The sequence below is a fragment of the Podarcis pityusensis genome (genome assembly GCF_964106645.2).
Source record: "Podarcis pityusensis genome assembly, chromosome: 18".
In the NCBI taxonomy this organism is placed as follows: domain Eukaryota; kingdom Metazoa; phylum Chordata; class Lepidosauria; order Squamata; family Lacertidae; genus Podarcis; species Podarcis pityusensis.
In genome coordinates this window covers 2,395,110-2,410,104 of record NC_138043.1, presented here as the reverse complement: position 1 = coordinate 2,410,104, position 14,995 = coordinate 2,395,110, and the positions used below count along the sequence as shown (strand labels likewise).

Here is a 14,995-nt window from a genome sequence, read left to right as displayed (position 1 = left end):
CGTTTGATGTATTGCAGTATTTTAATATTTTTGGGGAAGCCGCCCAGAGTGGCTGGGGAAGCCCAGCCAGATGGGCGGGGTATAAATAATAAATTATTATTATTATTATTATTATTTGGGGCACACTCAAGCACATCCCAGCATGCAGCTCAGAAACCCCAGGCTCCCGGCCTCAAAGGGAAGAATGGATGGGGAAGGCGATGCGAGTTACGAGTCCTAATGGTTGTGAATAGAGGGAGCGGGGCCAAGAGGCAGTCCGGCTGGGGAAGAGGCATGCAGGTCTCGCTCTCCTGCTGTGACCAGCTCCCCTCCCTGCTTGTCTCCCAGAATCAAGAGCGGTGTGAAAAGAGCGGAGGGGAGGTTAGGTTCATACGGGCGCACTCTCCGATTGCTTGGGAACAGCCCTGGAGAGGAGCGAGACTTGGGAAGCTGCGTGGAGCTCTTGGCAACCGAATTTCATTTGCCAAAGAAAACCACCAGTCCATGTAGCCCAAGGCTGTCTGCACGGACCGGCAGCGGCTCTCCAGGTTTCCAGGCTATCCGACACATCTCTCCGAACCTTCCTGTGAGATGGTATTATCTTGCACCCGGGACCTTTTGCACGCACGGCGGGTGCTCTGCCTACTGAGCGGCACTGCCCTTGTAGAAACGATGCACAACCCTTTTTCTAAAAAAAAGGGAATGGTTTTTAAATAACTTTTTAATTATTCCAAAAACAAACCAACAAAACTTTATGTACATCGCAGTCAAAGGCAGGAGAGTTGACTTCCAGAAGGTTGAGGGGCTTCCTTCTGAGAAAATTAGTGTTGACATTACCTTTTAATTTTTTATTACGATGCTGGTTTTTCATTAACGTGAAGCTTTGCTGCAAAAAAAACAGGGCAGGTGAGCGATCGGGCTGAGGTTCGGGTTCATGTAGACCTGAGCACGGGGGGGGGGGGGGAGCCTCACAAAATAAAGTGGTCCGTGGAGGTCCATTTTGGGACACACACACACACATCTCCTTTGCAGAAATGTTTCTGTTGCCGGCATTGGGGGGAGAAAATGCATTGATCAGCAAAGCCCAAGCACAGCCTCCCGGATAAGATCTCAGGCCCCCCTATTTTCAAGGGACAAACCCGGATTTACAAAAGCCACCCAGTTTCCGATTTGGTCCCAGAACGTCCCCATTTTCACGGGAGAAACGTTGGAGGGGATGGAATAGGATGTCCCTATTTTCAGGGGAGAAACGTTGGAGGGGATGGAATAGGACGTCCCTATTTTCAGGGGAGAAACGTCGGAGGGGATGGAATAGGACGTCCCTATTTTCAGGGGAGAAACGTCGGAGGGGATGGAATAGGACGTCCCTATTTTCAGGGGAGAAACGTCGGAGGGGATGGAATAGGACGTCCCTATTTTCAGGGGAGAAACGTCGGAGGGGATGGAATAGGACGTCCCTATTTTCAGGGGAGAAACGTCGGAGGGGATGGAATAGGACGTCCCTATTTTCAGGGGAGAAACGTCGGAGGGGATGGAATAGGACGTCCCTATTTTCAGGGGAGAAACGTTGGAGGGGATGGAATAGGACGTCCCTATTTTCAGGGGAGAAACGTCGGAGGGGATGGAATAGGACGTCCCTATTTTCAGGGGAGAAACGTCGGAGGGGATGGAATAGGACGTCCCTATTTTCAGGGGAGAAACGTTGGAGGGGATGGAATAGGACACCCCTATTTCCAGGGGAGAAACGTTGGAGGGGATGGAATAGGACGTCCCTATTTTCAGGGGAGAAACATTGGAGGGGATGGAATAGGACGTCCCTATTTTCAGGGGAGAAACGTTGGAGGGGATGGAATAGGACGTCTCTATTTTCAGGGGAGAAACGTTGGAGGGGATGGAAAAGGACGTCCCTATTTTCACAGGAGAAACGTTGGAGGGGATGGAATAGGACGTCCCTATTTTCACAGGAGAAACGTTGGAGGGGATGGAATAGGACATCCCTCTTTTCAGGGGAGAAACGTTGGAGGGGATGCAGTTATGCGACCCCTGAGCCAAGGAGATAAGTAACTTGACAACCTTTAGAAGACATCTGAAGGCAGCCCTGTACAGGGAAGTTTAAAAAGTTTCACGTTTTATTATGTTTTTATATATGCTGGAAGTTGCCCTGAGTAGCTGGGGCAACTCAGCCTTGGTATAGATAATAAAACTATTACTATTACAGTGGTACCTCGGGTTACACACGCTTCAGGTTACAGATGCTTCAGGTTACAGACTCCGCTAACCCAGAAGTTTTACCTCAGGTTAAGAACTTTGCTTCAGGATGAGAACAGAAATCGTGCTCCGGCGGCAGCAGGAGGCCCCATTAGCTAAAGTGGTGCTTCAGGTTAAGAACAGTTTCAGGTTAAGAACGGACCTCCGGAACGAATCAAGTACTAAACCCGAGGTACCACTGTATTATGATGGAATAGGACGTCCCTATTTCCATCGGAGGGTATGAGATGGGCGCTTCTTTAAAAAACGAACAAACAGGAGCTGCAGATTAATTCCGCTTTTCTTTCCTTTCTTAAAAAAAGAAAGAGAAAAACGAGTGTGGGTGTCAGTGTTTGTGTGTCTGGATGGAAACCTTGAAGACCTTGAAAAACCGGCCGGGATAAGAGGCGCAGGAAGCCTAGCGGAAGAGAGATAAGGATGGAGAGACAGAAGATCTTCGCCTCTACTTGGGGCTCCCCTTGGCCTCGCAGATGGTTCTCCAGACTTCGGCGACAAACTCCTCAGGGAAGGCGAACTCGCCCAGAAGGAGATCCAGGCCGTGGGCGAAATCTTCGGAGCCCTGCCGTCCCTTGGCCATTTCCACCATGCTCGAGGCTGAAGGACACAAAAAGGGGGCACCAGAGAAGTTTCCCATCGCCAAATTTACCATTCAGGGTATTAAGAGTCCTGCGTTGCAGCGGGTCAGACTAGATGACCGTGGGGTGTCCCCCATTCCGACTCTACTATTCTTTTGTTATAGGAATTCTAAGGTCATATATGTATATGTATATGTGTGTGTATTTATATATATATATATATATATATATATATATATATATATATATATATAAAACCGTATTTTTCGCTCTATAGGACGCACCAGACCACAAGACGCACCTAGTTTTTGGAGGAGGAAAACAAGAAAAAAAATATTCTGAATCTCAGAAGCCAGAACAGCGAGAGGGATCGCTGCGCAGCGAAAGCAGCGATCCCTCTCGCTGTTCTGGCTTCTGGGATAGCTGCGCAGCCTGCATTCGCTCCACAAGACGCACACACATTTCCCCTTTTTAGGAGGGGAAAAGTGAGTCTTATAGAGCAAAAAATACGGTATATGTGTGTGTGTGTGTGTGTGTGTGTGTGTGTATACATAAATGTAGAAGGCAAACACATACGTTCAGTATATAAACCATGTGTCTGCAATGGTAAAAGTAAAGGGACCCCTTACCATTAGGTCCAGTCGTGGCCGACTCTGGGGTTGCGGCGCTCAACTCGCTCTATAGGCCGAGGGAGCTGGCGTACAGCTTCCGGGTCATGTGGCCGGCAGGACTAAGCCGCTTCTGGCGAATTAGAGCAGCGCACGGAAACACCATTTACCTTCCCGCCGGAACGGTACCTATTTATCTACTTGCACTGGTGTGCTTTCGAATTGCTAGGTTGGCAGGAGCAGGGACCGAGCAACGGGAGCTCACCCCGTCATTGCGGGGATTCGAACCGCCAACCTTATGATGCACGGCAGAATCTGAAGCCAGCTCTCTCCCAGGTCCATTGTTCCACCCAGCTCAGGATCGTGGCTCCCCACCCCCGGGCTGACCAACTCTCTGGGGGTCTCAGAGGGCATGAGACCTGCCGCTCTCCACTTACCCAGTTCCACGTCTCGGATCCCCATGTAACTCTCCAGGAGGTCGTCGACTTTCCCGGCAGCTTCCTCCTCGCGCTCGCTGGGCTGCAAGCGGGAGAACGGGGGGAGGTCAGCTTCGTGGCCCCCCAGGCCGTGGCTTGGGATGGGTGGGCAAAGTCCCAGAATATGTCGGGTATCAAACAAGGGTTGGGAAATGCGAGGGGGGCGTTGTGTCGTATGGGGTGGACCTTTTGCAGACCCTACAAGTGTCCCTGTTTTCCAGGGATTTTCAGAAGCCATCCCGGTTTCTGTTTTGATTCTGGAATATCCTGCTTTTGCTATTTTCACAGGAGAAATGTTGGAGGGGATGGATAGGATGTCCCTCTTTTCAAGGGAGAAACGTTGGAGGGAATGGAATATTACGTCCCTCTTTTCAGGGGAGAAACGTTGGAGGGGATGGAATAGGACGTCCCTATTTTCAGGGGAGAAACGTTGGAGGGGATGGAATAGGACGTCCCTCTTTTCAGGGGAGAAACGTTGGAGGGGATGGAATAGGATGTCCCTATTTTCAGGGGAGAAACATTGGAGGGGATGGAATAGGACGTCCCTATTTTCAGGGGAGAAACGTTGGAGGGGATGGAATAGGACGTCCCTATTTTCAGGGGAGAAACGTTGGAGGGGATGGAATAGGACGTCCCTATTTTCAGGGGAGAAACGTTGGAGGGGATGGAATAGGACGTCCCTATTTTCACAGGAGAAATGTTGGAGGGGATGGAATAGGACGTCCCTATTTTCAGGGGAGAAACGTTGGAGGGGATGGAATAGGACGTCTCTATTTTCAAGAGAGAAACGTTGGAGGGGATGGAATAGGACGTCTCTATTTTCAGGGGAGAAACATTGGAGGGGATGGAATAGGACGTCTCTATTTTCAGGGGAGAAATGTCTGGATGGCCGAGTTTGGGGATTCTTGGACTAGATGGCTCTTGGGACCCATTCCCAATATACAATTCTGCGATTTTACGGGAGAAAAATCATTGGGAACAGGCTGGGACAGAAGATGAGGCATGCCTAAGCTCTCTTGCACCCTTGGCAAGGACCTGTTTCGAGACCTCCGAAGCCGGGACGAACCACGGCCCCAAACCGGGACCGGGACCGACTCACCGCCTCCTCCAACGTGGCGCTGCCCTTGGATCGTAGCCGCAGTGTCTCCTTCCCGCTGGCCACTTTCCCCTCGCTGGGCACTTTGTTGCTTCGTGTCCTCTGGCTGATCATGTCTAGGAAGCAGAAAAAGGAGGAGCCGTCAGCCCACCGTGTGACGCAGCGGCAAAAAAAGCAAATCCGATCATAGGCTGTGTCCCCAGAAGTCTAGCGCTCAGATCAAGGGTAGCGATAGTCCCGCTCTATTCTGCCTTTGTCAGACCACAACCTGGGGTCCCATGCCCGGTTTTGGGTGCCACAATTTAAGAAGGATATTGACAAGTTTTTTCGGGAAACCAAGACGATCAAGGGAAGTTGTAGTCCTTCTCTATTCTGCCTTGGTCAGACCACACCAGGGATACTGTGTCCAGTTCTGGGTGCCACAATTTAAGAAGGATGTGGACAAGCTGGAAGGTGAGCAGAGGGAGACCAAGATGATCAAAGGTCTGGAAACCAAGCCTGATGAGGAACGGTTGAAGGAGCTGGGGATGTTTAGCCTGGAACAGAAGAGATAGGGGAGTCATCTTCCATTATCTCAAGGGCTGTCCCATGGAAGATGGAGCAAACTTGTTTCCTCCTGCTCTGGAGGGTAGGACTCGAACCCGTGGCTTCAAGTGACAAGGAAAAAGAGACTAAACATCAGGAACAGCTGTTTAACAGCGGAACGGACTCCCCGGAAAGGTGATGAACTCTACGTCAGTTGTTTTGTTACAACCAAGCAGTACATAAGACTAACATTTTCACTCTAAAGTTTTTTGGTCTGCAATGTTGTGCTTGAGCAGTTTCTCATCGCACAATTGCTTAAATGTGTATTTTTTTCCCCTATCAGAAACTAGCAACTCTGTATATTTATAGAGCTTCTTTCTTTCTTGCTTTCTTTCTTTCTTTCTTTCTTTCTTTCTTTCTTTCTTTCTTTCTTTGGTAGAGTATTTTCTTTTAAAGGAGGTCTGTTTCTTCCTTCGATAGGCACTGGCTCATTTTTACCATTTATTAAATCTTGTGAAATACACACACACACACACCAAATTTGGGTGAGCTCCACAGCTGAGTAGAAATTTGAACCCTGGGCTGATACCCTAACCTGGCTCTTTTGCAGCAATGGCTTAGACGAATCTTCGTTCAAATACGCTCATATAAATTCGTGCTAAAACGCTGGTGGATTTTCACGAGCGTTCGATTTTTACTTGCAAATTAAAATGTGGAGAACTGAATTTAAGGTTCCGGGGCCGTATTTAGGTTTGATGAGGCCCTCAGCTCCTGAAGGTAATGGGGCCTTTTATATGTCTAGCTGTCCTTTGTAAACAACAAATTGTCGCTGTTTTTTGTGTTGAATCTATGCTATATGGTCATTTACGGACCTGATAGGGATCTAAAACCATTTGCACAGGTTGCCTTGCAACCAGTCCATGCAGAATGTAGATAGATAACTAAGCAAAGAGAAGGGGGCATTGCAGGAGTCCAAGTGGGAGATAACCAGAGCATGCACCACTCTGGCCAGACAGTCTGCGGGCTGGGAGGGTCTCATCCTGCGTACCAGATGGAAATGGGAGATGGCTGCCCTGGATGCAAAATTGACGTGCACCTCCATGGACAGCTGGCAGTCCAAAATGACCCCCCAGGCTGCACACCTGGTCCTTCAGGAGCACAGTTGTCCCATTCAGGACGAAGGAGATTGCTACAGCCATTCCCAAGTGCATTAGAGGCTGACGTCTAGGTAAAGGTAAAGGGACCCCTGACCATTAGGTCCAGTCATGGCCGACTCTGGAGTTGCAGCGTTCATCTCACTTTACTGGCCGAGGGAGCCGGCGTACAGCTTCCGGGTCATGTGGCCAGCAGGACTAAGCCGCTTCTGGCGAACCAGAGCAGCGCACGGAAACACCGTTTACCTTCCCGCCGGAGCGGTACCTATTTATCTCCTTGCACTTTGATGTGCTTTCGAACTGCTAGGTTGGCAGGAGCAGGGACCGAGCAACGGGAGCTCACCCCGTCGTGGGGATTCGAACCGCTGACCTTCTGATCGACAAGTTCTAGGCTCTGTGATTTAACCCACAGCGCCACCCGCGTCCCTTTCTACCCCTGTGCAAAATCCACACACACCCCAGCTGCTTCCTCTCCCCAGCCCCTTTGAGGGGGTCTTCCTCTCCCCCCCAACTCACCAAAGGCCCTTTTCGGCTCCACGAGGCGCAGGGTGAAGGGCTGAGCTTTCGGCATCTCACGCAACATCTTGGCAACTTCGTAGTGGCGGCACCCGACGATGGTTTGGTCGTTGATGGCCTCGATGCTGTCTCCGACGCACACGACCGGGATGCGGTTGACAATGCTGCCTTCTTTGATGCGCTGTAGGTTAAGGGAGAAAAGCAATGACAAACCTAGACAGCATCTTCAAAAGCAGAGGCATCACCTTGCCAACAAAGGTCCGTATAGTTCAGGGGTCTGCAACCCGCGGCTCCGGAGCCGCATGTGGCTCTTTTACACCTTTGCCGCGGCTCCGGGGCGGATACTAGCGAGGGGAGGAGGCGCATTGTGCGCCCCGACACTCCCCACTGTGGCGGGCGCTGTACTGGCTGTGACGTCGCATGGGGGCGGTGCGTGCGTTAGTCATGCACCGTCCCGACGTCACCTTAACGCCCACCCGCCCGCTACATTGTAAGGGGCATGTACGCTGGTCACTGCATTGAAGGGGAGTGAAGAACACACACACACAAAAAGGTAACTTGTTAATTTAACATTTATTTCTATGAGGAGGAGTAATTCTGAGGGGTCAAACAAAGAAATAATTTAAAAAGTGACAAAAAAGTTATTTTTATAATGACGAGCTTTGCGGCTCCCAGTTTTTTTTTCTTCGGAAACGGGTCCAAGTGGCTCTTTTTGTCTTAAAGGTTGCAGACTCCTGGTATAGTTCAAGCCATGGTTTTCCCAGGAGTGATGTATGGAAGTGAGAGCTGGACCATAAAGAAGGCTGATCGCCGAAGAATGGATGCTTTTGAATTGTGGTGCTGGAGGAGACTCTTGAGAGTCCCATGGACTGCAAGAAGATCCAACCTCTCCATTCTGAAGGAAATCAGCCCTGAGTGCTCACTGGAAGGACAGATCCTGAAGCTGAGACTCCAAGACTTTGGCCACCTCATAAGAAGAGAAGACTCCCTGGAAAAGACCCTGATGCTGGGAAAGATGGAGGGCACAAGGAGAAGGGGACAACGGAGGACGAGATGGTGGGACAGTGTTCTCGAAGCGACCAGCATGAGTTTGACCAAACTGTGGGAGGCAGTGGAGGACAGGAGGGCCTGGCGTGCTCTGGTCCAGGGGGTCACCAAGAGGCGGACACGACTAAACAACAACAAGGTTAAGGGAGCGCATGCACCATCAGCTAAATTTCTGGCGTACCGCCCCTTTAAGAGACGCGGCCTGTCGGACTTCAAAAACACAAATTACCTGAAAATGATGTGTACAGTGGTCCCTCGGTTCTCAAACACCTTGGTACTCAAATAACTTGGAACCCAAACACTGCAAACCCGGAAGTAAGTGTTCTGGTTTGCAAACTTTTTTCGGAAGCCGAACATGCTCCGTTTTGAGTGTTACGCTTCCGATTTGAGTGTTACGCTGTCTGTTTTTGTTATTTATTTTGCATTTTTGTTTTTGTGGCTCTTTTTCTTTTGTTTTTGTGACTGTGTGGAACCCAGTCCAGCTACTGATGGACTCATTGTGCGACTGCAGTACACTGTTTATCGCTTTCATTATATGGATCAGTGGCCTCGTTAGATAGTAAAATCCATGTTCAATTGCTGTTTTTAAAAGTCTGGAATGGATTAATTCGTTTTTCATTCCTTTCTATGGGAAAACGCTCCTCGGTTTTGGAACGCTTTGGTTTTGGAATGGACGACCGGAACGGATAAAGTTTGAAAACCAAGGTACCACTGTGAAATGCATAAACGAGTGAAATGAATAAACTTGAAAAGTATAAATAAATACATAAAGTATAAATAAATAAAATGGATTTAATAATAGTAGTACCTCGGGTTACATACGCTTCAGATTACATACGCTTCAGGTTACAGACTCCACTAACCCAGAAATAGTGCTTTAGGTTAAGAATCTAGGGGTTTTTGAATGTTTTATGTAGTTTTGTGGTAGTTTTATGTAGTTTTGTGGTAGTTTTATGTAGTTTTGTAGTAGTTTTATGTAGTTTTGTAGTAGTTTTATGTAGTTTTGTAGTAGTTTTATGTAGTTTTGTGGTAGTTTTATGTAGTTTTGTAGTAGTTTTATGTAGTTTTGTGGTAGTTTTATGTAGTTTTGTAGTAGTTTTATGTAGTTTTGTGGTAGTTTTATGTAGTTTTGTAGTAGTTTTATGTAGTTTTGTAGTAGTTTTATGTAGTTTTGTAGTAGTTTTATGTAGTTTTGTGGTAGTTTTATGTAGTTTTGTAGTAGTTTTATGTAGTTTTGTGGTAGTTTTATGTAGTTTTGTAGTAGTTTTATGTAGTTTTGTAGTAGTTTTATGTAGTTTTGTGGTAGTTTTATGTAGTTTTGTGGTAGTTTTATGTAGTTTTGTAGTAGTTTTATGTAGTTTTGTGGTAGTTTTATGTAGTTTTGTAGTAGTTTTATGTAGTTTTGTGGTAGTTTTATGTAGTTTTGTAGTAGTTTTATGTAGTTTTGTGGTAGTTTTATGTAGTTTTGTGGTAGTTTTATGTAGTTTTGTAGTAGTTTTATGTAGTTTTGTGGTAGTTTTATGTAGTTTTGTGGTAGTTTTATGTAGTTTTGTGGTAGTTTTATGTAGTTTTGTGGTAGTTTTATGTAGTTTTGTAGTAGTTTTATGTAGTTTTGTGGTAGTTTTATGTAGTTTTGTGGTAGTTTTATGTAGTTTTGTAGTAGTTTTATGTAGTTTTGTGGTAGTTTTATGTAGTTTTGTAGTAGTTTTATGTAGTTTTGTAGTAGTTTTATGTAGTTTTGTGGTAGTTTTATGTAGTTTTGTAGTAGTTTTATGTAGTTTTGTAGTAGTTTTATGTAGTTTTGTGGTAGTTTTATGTAGTTTTGTGGTAGTTTTATGTAGTTTTGTAGTAGTTTTATGTAGTTTTGTGGTAGTTTTATGTAGTTTTGTAGTAGTTTTATGTAGTTTTGTGGTAGTTTTATGTAGTTTTGTAGTAGTTTTATGTAGTTTTGTGGTAGTTTTATGTAGTTTTGTAGTAGTTTTATGTAGTTTTGTGGTAGTTTTATGTAGTTTTGTGGTAGTTTTATGTAGTTTTGTAGTAGTTTTATGTAGTTTTGTAGTAGTTTTATGTAGTTTTGTAGTAGTTGTATGTAGTTTTGTGGTAGTTTTATGTAGTTTTGTAGTAGTTTTATGTAGTTTTGTGGTAGTTTTATGTAGTTTTGTAGTAGTTTTATGTAGTTTTGTGGTAGTTTTATGTAGTTTTGTAGTAGTTTTATGTAGTTTTGTGGTAGTTTTATGTAGTTTTGTGGTAGTTTTATGTAGTTTTGTAGTAGTTTTATGTAGTTTTGTGGTAGTTTTATGTAGTTTTGTGGTAGTTTTATGTAGTTTTGTAGTAGTTTTATGTAGTTTTGTAGTAGTTTTATGTAGTTTTGTAGTAGTTTTATGTAGTTTTGTGGTAGTTTTATGTAGTTTTGTGGTAGTTTTATGTAGTTTTGTAGTAGTTTTATGTAGTTTTGTAGTAGTTTTATGTAGTTTTGTGGTAGTTTTATGTAGTTTTGTGGTAGTTTTATGTAGTTTTGTGGTAGTTTTATGTAGTTTTGTAGTAGTTTTATGTAGTTTTGTAGTAGTTTTATGTAGTTTTGTAGTAGTTTTATGTAGTTTTGTAGTAGTTTTATGTAGTTTTGTGGTAGTTTTATGTAGTTTTGTAGTAGTTTTATGTAGTTTTGTAGTAGTTTTATGTAGTTTTGTAGTAGTTTTATGTAGTTTTGTAGTAGTTTTATGTAGTTTTGTAGTAGTTTTATGTAGTTTTGTAGTAGTTTTATGTAGTTTTGTGGTAGTTTTATGTAGTTTTGTGGTAGTTTTATGTAGTTTTGTAGTAGTTTTATGTAGTTTTGTGGTAGTTTTATGTAGTTTTCATTGTTCTGCATAGGACAATGACAATAAAGATATCATATCGTATCAAACTTTGCTTCAGGATGAGAACAGAAATTGTGCTCTGGCGGCACATATGGGACACGGGTGACGCTGTGGGTTAAACCACAGAGCCTAGGACTTGCCGATCAGAAGATCGGCGCTTCGAATCCCCGCAATGACGGGGTGAGCTCCCGTTGCTCGGTCCCTGCTCCTGCCAACCTAGCAGTTCAAAAGCACATCAAGGTGCAAGTAGATAAATAGGTACTGCTCCAGCGGGAAGGTAAACGGCGTTTCCGTGCACTGCTCTGGTTCACCAGAAGCGGCTTAGTCCTGCTGGCCACATGACCCGGAAGCTGTACGCCGGCTCCCTCGGCCAGTAAAGCGAGATGAGCGCCGCAACCCCAGAGTCGGTCACGACTGGACCTAATGGTCAGGGGTCCCTTTACCTTTACCCTTTTACTCTGCCCATATCACTGGTTTGCCCCAGCCGCTCTGAGCGGCTCCCAACAGAATATTAAAAAGACAATAAAACATCAGATACTAAAAACTTCCCTAAACAGGACTGCTTTCAGATGCTTTCTAAAAGCTTCTGACATAGAAATGTAAAAATAGCTTTCACATGGAAGGAAACCCCAGGGGTGCCATCGTTCTGTCCCTTTGGAGGGGCTCATTTTAAAAAACAGGGCTGTGGATAACTTCGCCATAATTGAATACAGTGGTACCTCGGGTTACATACGCTTCAGGTTACACACTCCGCTAACCCAGAAATAGTGCTTCAGGTTAAGAATGAGAACAGAAATCGGGCTCCGGCAGCGCGGCAGCAGCAGGAGGCCCCATTAGCTAAAGTGGTGCTTCAGGTTAAGAACAGTTTCAGGTTAAGAACAGACCTCCAGAACGAATTAAGTACTTAACCCGAGGTACCACTGTACATAAAGTATAAATAAATAAAATGGATTTTATAATAATAATAATAATAATAATAATAATGAAAATGATGTGTACAGTCATTCAACTTTGACAGGAGGAAAAGTTGCATTTTCAGCTACTCAGATCTCCCGACATGACGTTCTCTGGCCTCATCCTGACCTTGATGAAGGCACATCCGGCCCCGTTATCTGTGATGGTGAGACCCAGAGCATCCTCCGTCTTCGTCACCTCCACCTCCTTCGTCTCGCCGCGGATGTGGGCAAAGATGAAGTCCTCCAGCCCGATCTGGCCTCCGAGAAGCTTTTGCATGTCCACCTTGTGCGTGTTCAGGGTGCAGAAAAGGATCTGGGGGAGAGAACGGATCCACGCTTAAGGTTTTCTCCCCGGTGGGGTTGGCCAGCAAGGGGTTGGGGTGGGAATGTCGAAAAACAGGCGAGGGAGACAAAAGGGGGTTGCGGAGGGGGGGAGAGAGAGAAGCAAAAAGGTTTCAGGATAAACGTAAAGGTAAAGGGACCCCTGACCGTTAGGTCCAGTCGTGGCCGACTCTGGGGTTGCGGCGCTCATCTCGCTTTATTGGCCGAGGGAGCCGGCGTACAGCTTCCGGGTCATGTGGCCAGCAGGACTAAGCCGCTTCTGGCGAACCAGAGCAGCGCACGGAAACGCCCTTTACCTTCCCCCCGGAGTGGTACCTATTTATCTACTTGCACTTTGACGTGCTTTCGAACTGCTAGGTTGGCAGGAGCAGGGACCGAGCAACGGGAGCTCACCCCGTCGCAGGGATTCGAACTGCTGACCTTCTGATCGGCAAGTCCTAGGCTCTGTGGTTTAACCCACAGCGCCACCTGCATCCCTTAGGGCTTAGGGCCTCATCAAACCCGGGTGCAAAATTTGGAGAAGCTCCAAAGAGAGGGGCATTTTGGTTCATGTAGATTGGTTTCAGGCAGTGTGCAATTTCTGCCTCTAGAACTTTGGGGCTGTCCGGCAAATGTCAGAAGATTCCAGGCCGGTAAAAGAAAGGAGCACATAGTTCATCTAGGGAACTCCTTGCCAAAGGGGACAAGGGACGGCCACCAAATTGGATGGCTTTAGAAGAGGATGGGATAAATGCAGGGAGTGGGAAAGGCTTGCCGTGAAAATAGAGGCCGCGTTCTTGAGGGAAGCCAGCAAGACTTCCGAATATCAGTTGCCGGAAGCTGCAGGAGGGAAGAGGGCTCTTGTGTTCGATTCCGATTGTGGGTTATCCATGTGAGAACAGCAGACCCTCCAAATGTCCCTATTTTACAAGGACAGTCCTGGATTTACGGAAGCTGTCCCGGTTTCTGATTTGATCCTGGAATGTCCCGCTTTTCCTTAGGACGTCCCTATTTTCAGGGGAGAAACGTTGGAGGGGATGGAATAGGACGTCCCTATTTTCACGGGAGAAACATTGGAGGGGATGGAATAGGACGTCCCTGTTTCCATCAGAGAAATGTTGGAGGGGATGGAATAGGACGTCCCTCTTTTCAGGGGAGAAACGTTGGAGGGGATGGAATAGGACGTCCCTATTTTCACGGGAGAAATGTTGGAGGGGATGGAATAGGACGTCCCTATTTTCAGGGGAGAAACGTTGGAGGGGATGGAATAGGACGTCCCTATTTTCAGGGGAGAAACGTTGGAGGGGATGGAATAGGATGTCCCTGTTTCCATCAGAGAAATGTTGGAGGGGATGGAATAGGACGTCCCTCTTTTCAGGGGAGAAACGTTGGAGGGGATGGAATAGGACGTCCCTATTTTCACGAGAGAAACGTTGGAGGGGATGGAATAGGACGCCCCTATTTTCACGAGAGAAACGTTGGAGGGGATGGAACAGGGTGTTCGGTTGGCTGAGCGAGTCTCTTCTTACAAACCGAATTTCTCCTTCTCCACCCCACCCAGAAAGGCCTCACCTCTGTGGGGGAGATGTCGAAGACCTCTGCGATTTTGGCGTACAACTCCTTGACATTGGTGAACCCTTCAATCTTTCCGGTGGGGCTTCCGTGGGCCAGCTGGGTGTGGAAGATGAGTCGGGGTCTCACGCGGGGCTGGCGGGGTGCTGGGGTGCCCCCGCTCTGCCCCGGGGTGCCCCGGCCCCCTTCGGAGGAAGAGGACGAGGCCTGGGAGCCCCCGGTTTCCCGGGACACACCGTTCTCCATCGGCGTCCCTCCTTGCTGTTCTGCGTATCCTTCCCGGCTCGGTCGCTTGGCCCTACGCAGCATTCGGGGCCCCCACCTGCGTTCCCCCCTCACCCGGACAACGGGAGACGATCGCCCAGGTTGAATTATTGATGCCCCCGGCCTCCAGGTGGAATGGCAGAGACGTAAGGCGAGCCGGGCTTTGGCACAGAGCCCGGAAACCCTATCGCACCCACCTTCCAGCGGAGAATTCAGTTAGGCAAGCTGTGCCCCTAAGCGTGCCACGTCTGAACCGAAGGGGGTCACGGCTGTGGGGTGGAAGGGTGGCAGGGCTCTGGCACCCAAACCCTGCGCCCATCAGCGTACGGTCCTTTGCAAATAATTCCCGGTTCTGTTTATCCCCCGTCCCCAGCTGCTGCCGCTGCTGCGAGCCTCTCTTGGGACAGCAGATGTTTTTTCCTGATATACCTTCGGAGGAACACATGAGACCGGGTTGCTCATTATTTTATTTCGGAAATAATGTCTCTGCCTCACCGGGCAGTGCCGGGTTTACATCTAAGCTAAACAAGCTATAGCTGAGGGCCCCACTCTCTTAGGGGCACCTGGAAAAATTAAAGCGGGAAAAACAACTGGATGTACATTTCCAAAATATAAGATAAAAAACAAATGAAATAAAACCTACATACAGCAACAGTGTTTTGTGTTTCGGTAGGCTCCTGTGGTGTAAGTTATGGGTAGGCAAACTAAGGCCCGGGGGCCGGATCCGGCCCAATCGCCTTCTCAATCCGGCCCGTGGATGGTCCGGGAGTCAGCGTGTTTTTA

At 47.2% G+C, this 14,995-nt stretch overlaps 1 protein-coding gene across 1 annotated transcript; it reads right to left on the bottom strand.

The window, feature by feature from the left end:
• Positions 1-2,086: 2,086 nt before the first annotated feature.
• GIPC3 (GIPC PDZ domain containing family member 3) lies at positions 2,087-14,793 on the bottom strand. The gene is made up of 6 exons (XM_080989139.1): positions 13,949-14,793; positions 12,183-12,368; positions 7,198-7,378; positions 5,006-5,118; positions 3,868-3,949; positions 2,087-2,841 (listed from the first exon to the last, which is right to left on the bottom strand). The coding sequence occupies exons 1-6, from the start codon at positions 14,255-14,257 to the stop codon at positions 2,690-2,692; spliced, it is 1,023 nt and encodes a 340-aa protein (XP_080845265.1). The 5' UTR covers positions 14,258-14,793; the 3' UTR covers positions 2,087-2,689.
• Positions 14,794-14,995: the final 202 nt, after the last annotated feature.

Coding starts and splice junctions, on each gene's coding strand:
- GIPC3 (XM_080989139.1), bottom strand. CDS start 14,257: ATGCTGCGTAGGGCCAAGCGACCGAGCCGGGAAGGATACGCAGAACAG. Junction 12,369..13,948: donor TCGACATCTCCCCCACAGAG/GTGAGGCCTTTC, acceptor TCTCTCCCCCAG/ATCCTTTTCTGCACCCTGAA. Junction 7,379..12,182: donor CCGGATGTGCCTTCATCAAG/GTCAGGATGAGG, acceptor CTTAACCTACAG/CGCATCAAAGAAGGCAGCAT.